This window comes from Rhea americana, unplaced genomic scaffold, assembly GCF_003343005.1.
Source record: "Rhea americana isolate MKP2758 unplaced genomic scaffold, rheAme1 scaffold_694, whole genome shotgun sequence".
Taxonomy (NCBI): domain Eukaryota; kingdom Metazoa; phylum Chordata; class Aves; order Rheiformes; family Rheidae; genus Rhea; species Rhea americana.
The window spans coordinates 12,583-16,446 of NW_028186861.1; the positions used below are offsets into that span (position 1 = coordinate 12,583).

Genomic DNA, 3,864 nt, shown 5'->3' on the forward strand with positions numbered 1-3,864 from the left:
GTCCCCATGGGGTTCCTGATCCCCAGGCTGGGGTGATGTACGTCCCCATGGGGTTCCCGATCCCCAGATGTCCTCAGGCTGAGGTGGTGCACGTCCCCATGGGGTTCCTGATCCCCAGGCTGGGGTGATGCACGTCCCTATGGGGTTCCCGATCCCCAGATGTCCCCAGGCTGGGGTGATGCATGTCCCCATGGGTCCCTGCACACGGGCAATGTGCATTCCCATGACGTGTCCCCACCCGGGGTGGCTCTCGCAGGTGACACGGATGGACGGGACGGTGGAGACGCCGCCGTGCCTGCGGTTGGCCCACCGGGCGCTGGGCTCGCCAGCCGCGCAGCCCGAGCTCCTCTTCCTCCGCCTCAGCCTGCCGGTRCAGTTTCACCCCAACTTCCGCTGCGCCCCGGGGACCACGCCGCTGCCTCGGTCCCCCCCCGAGCCCCCCGACGACGTCGGCCTCGAGCCCCTCTCCGACTTCGAGCGCCTCCGCCGCTCCGCTGCCCCCCGGCACCCCGAGGCCAACGGCGAGGCCGACAAGGCGCCTGGAGGGGGRCCCACCTCCCCGGCCCCCCGCGACCAGCCCCGCGCCGAGAACGAGAAGGATGCGACCACCGAGAAGGGCAAGACCCGGAGGGGGTGAGTGGGGACAGAGGGGAGCCCCATGGTGAGATATGGGGGGGCCAGGGACATTGCCCCATGGTGGGGACATAGGGATGTTCCATGGTGGTGTCCTGGAGGGCATCGCTCCATGATGGAGATGTGGGGGTGCTCCATGGTGAGGTCTTGGGGGGCATTGCCCCATGGTGGGGACATGGGGGTGGCTCCATGGTGGTGTCCTGGAGGACATTGCTCCATGGTGGGGACGTAGGGATGCTCCATGGTGAGGTCCTGGGATCACTGCCCCACAATGTGGGATGTGGGGGGCACAGTTAGGGCCGTGGGGGTGCCACTATGGGGCACCCTCAGTCCCGGTGCCCCCCAGGTTCCTGTTCAAGGCGAGGAAGACTCCCTTCGCGCCGCCCCCCGCGGTGCCCACCGTCCCGCGCCTCGAGGAGGACGTTGTCCCCGACGAGCGCGACGACCCCGAGGTCATCATGAACACCACCACGGTAGGCGGGGGCCGGCCCCCATCCTGGCACCTCGGTCCTGGTGACCCTAACCCCGCCCCCCCCATCCTGGTACCCCCATCCCTGTCCCAGCATCCCTGTCCCAGCACCCCAATCCTATCCTATCCCACCATCCCAGTGCTCCGTCCTGGTTTCCCATCCCCATCCTGACACTGACTCCCACCCCAGCACCTTGTGGTACCCGTCCCAGCACCCCAGTCCCATCCCAGTGTCCCCGTACCCTGCTGTCCCTTGGCRTCCCGCATCCTTATGCAGCCTCCGTCCTCCGGTCCGTGTCCCTGTGCCCCATGGCCCCCACCACTGCGTCTCTCCTCTTCCCTGCGTCTCCTTCCTTCATCCCCGTCTCCCATCCCACCTCCCCTCTCCTGCCCCTTGTCCTGCCCCCTTGTCCCAGCTCCACGTGGTCCCATGGTCCCGCTCCATGATCCCTGCATCCCTGTACACTATGGTCCCCGTGCGTGTCCCAGTGCCCCGTGGTCCTGGTCCCCATTCCTGTTCTGTCCCCTACACTGCATCTCCTTCCCCCTGCCCCACAGTCCACACCTCGTCCCCCATCCCTGTCCCAGCACCCCACGGTCCCCGTCCCTCATCTCTGTACCCCACGGTCCATATCCCAGGCTGCCTCCCCACGCCCCACAGTCCCCATCCGCACTTCTCCATCCCCATCCTGGCCCCCATCCCACCTCCCCGTGCGCCACGGTCCCCATCCCCACATCTCCATCCCCATCCTGTCCCCTGTCCCTGATGCCCCTCCGTGGCCCCAGCCCCATGCTCACCTCTCTGTCCCCAGTATTACTACTCGGTGAGGATCTTCGCGGGGCAGGAGCCCACGTGTGTATGGGTCGGCTGGGTGACCCCCGACTACCACCAGCACGACACTGCCTTCGACCTCTCCCGCGTCCGCACCGTCACCGTCACCATGGGTGATGACAAGGGCAACGTGCACGACAGGTACTGCCGCGTGGCACGAGGATGCTGCGGGGCTGGGGGGACCAGAGCGTCCTGGAGAAGGTGGCAGGAACCTGGGGGAAGGTGGCAGAGCAGTGGGGAAGGCGTCTGGGACTGGGATCCCTGAGGAGGTGATGGGGAAAGGTCCTGGAGTGGGATCCCTGGAGAGGCAATGGGGAAGGGTCTGGGTCTGGGGGGGCGATGGGGAAGGTGTCCCCCCTCCATCACCCCTTTTTTGCCCCCACAGCATCAAGCGGAGCAACTGCTACATGGTCTGGGGAGGGGAGTTCGCCAGCAACACGCAGCAGGCGCGGGTCAGCCACACCGACCTGGTCATCGGCTGCCTCGTGGACCTGGCCACCGGGCTCATGACCTTCACCGCCAACGGCAAGGAGATCAACACCTTCTTCCAGGCGAGCTGGTCCCCCATGAGGCTTTGGCRGGGGGAGTCCTGTCCCTGCTCCCATCCCTAGTCCCATCCTTGGTTCCCTGTTCCCACCCCTGGTCTCAGCAGCTCTGTCCTTGCTAGGTGGAGCCCAACACCAAGCTCTTCCCAGCCGTCTTTGCCCTCCCCACCAGCCAGAACGTCATCCAGTTTGAGCTGGGCAAGCTCAAGGTGAGCGTGGGTCCTCCAGGAGGTAGCAGGATCTGTAGGATGGAGCAAGGGGAACCTGGGAGACGGTGGCTGCCTGGTCCATCCCCGTGCCTCACACCCCTCCGTGTCCCTGCAGAACATCATGCCCATCTCGGCCGCCATGTTCTACAGCGAGCGCAAGAACCCGGAGCCGCAGTGCCCGCCGCGGCTCGTCATCCAGCTCCTGACGCCGGTCACCTGGAGCCGGATGCCCAACGAGTTCCTGGCCGTGGACATGGCCCGCGTCAGCGAGCGCCACGGCTGGATGGTGGAGTGCGTCGACCCCCTCGTCATGATGGCCCTGCACATCCCTGAGGAGAACAGGTCAGGGACCTCCAGCGCCTGTCCCCGGAGGACCCAGGTGTCCTGTCCTCACCCCAAGGATGAGMTGTCCTATCCCCAGAGGCCCCAGATGTCATGACCCCACCCTAGGAGGACCCAARTGTAGTGTCCCTAGGGGATGCTCGTGTCCTGCTCCCATCCAAGGGGACCCAGATGTCCTGCCTCCACTCCAGGGGACCTAGATGTCCTGTCCATACCAGAGGACCCAGATGTCTTGCCTCCAGGGGAACCCACACCCCAGGAGACCCACATGTCCTGTCCCAAACTAGACGTCCTGTTCCCAGGGCACCCAGACATCCTGTCTCCATAGTAGGGGTCTCGCTGTCTTGTTCCCACCTGAGGGGACCAGACGCCACCCCAGGGGGCCCAGGCATCCTGCCCTGACCCCCACCCCGTTCCCGCCTTTAGGTGCATCGACATCATGGAGCTGTCGGAGCGGCTGGACCTRCTGCGCTTCCAGTGGCACTCGCTGAAGCTCTACTGCGCCGTGTGCGCCCTGGGCAACAACCGGGTGGCCCACGCGCTCTGCAGCCACGTGGACCAGGCGCAGCTGCTCTTCGCCATCGAGAGCCCCGAGCTGCCGGGGCCGCTGCGCGCCGGCTACTACGACCTGCTGCTGGCCATGCACCTGGAGGCCGCCCAGCGGGCTCGCGCCTCCATGAGCGCCGAGTTCATCATCCCCATGACCGAGGCCACCAAGAGCATCACCCTCTTCCCCGGCGGCGGCCGAGCGCCCGGACCCCCCGGCGTGGGTCCCAGCGCCTGCCTCCGGCCCCGGCCCCACTTCGCCGAGCCGTGCTTCGTGACGCCGGTGGC

At 66.7% G+C, this 3,864-nt stretch overlaps 1 protein-coding gene across 1 annotated transcript in view; it reads left to right on the forward strand.

Annotated features, from left to right (window-relative positions):
- The window catches only part of LOC146586377 (ryanodine receptor 1-like), a gene marked incomplete at both ends in the record, with an annotated part of 44,400 nt that overhangs the window by 12,318 nt on the left and 28,218 nt on the right, over positions 1–3,864 (forward strand). Inside the window, 7 exons of the mRNA XM_085321419.1 lie at positions 257–633; positions 980–1,106; positions 1,915–2,075; positions 2,320–2,485; positions 2,602–2,688; positions 2,804–3,030; positions 3,457–3,859. Of these exons, the coding sequence (XP_085177545.1) occupies positions 257–633; positions 980–1,106; positions 1,915–2,075; positions 2,320–2,485; positions 2,602–2,688; positions 2,804–3,030; positions 3,457–3,859 (1,548 nt within the window). The remainder of the gene's footprint in view (positions 1–256; positions 634–979; positions 1,107–1,914; positions 2,076–2,319; positions 2,486–2,601; positions 2,689–2,803; positions 3,031–3,456; positions 3,860–3,864) is intronic.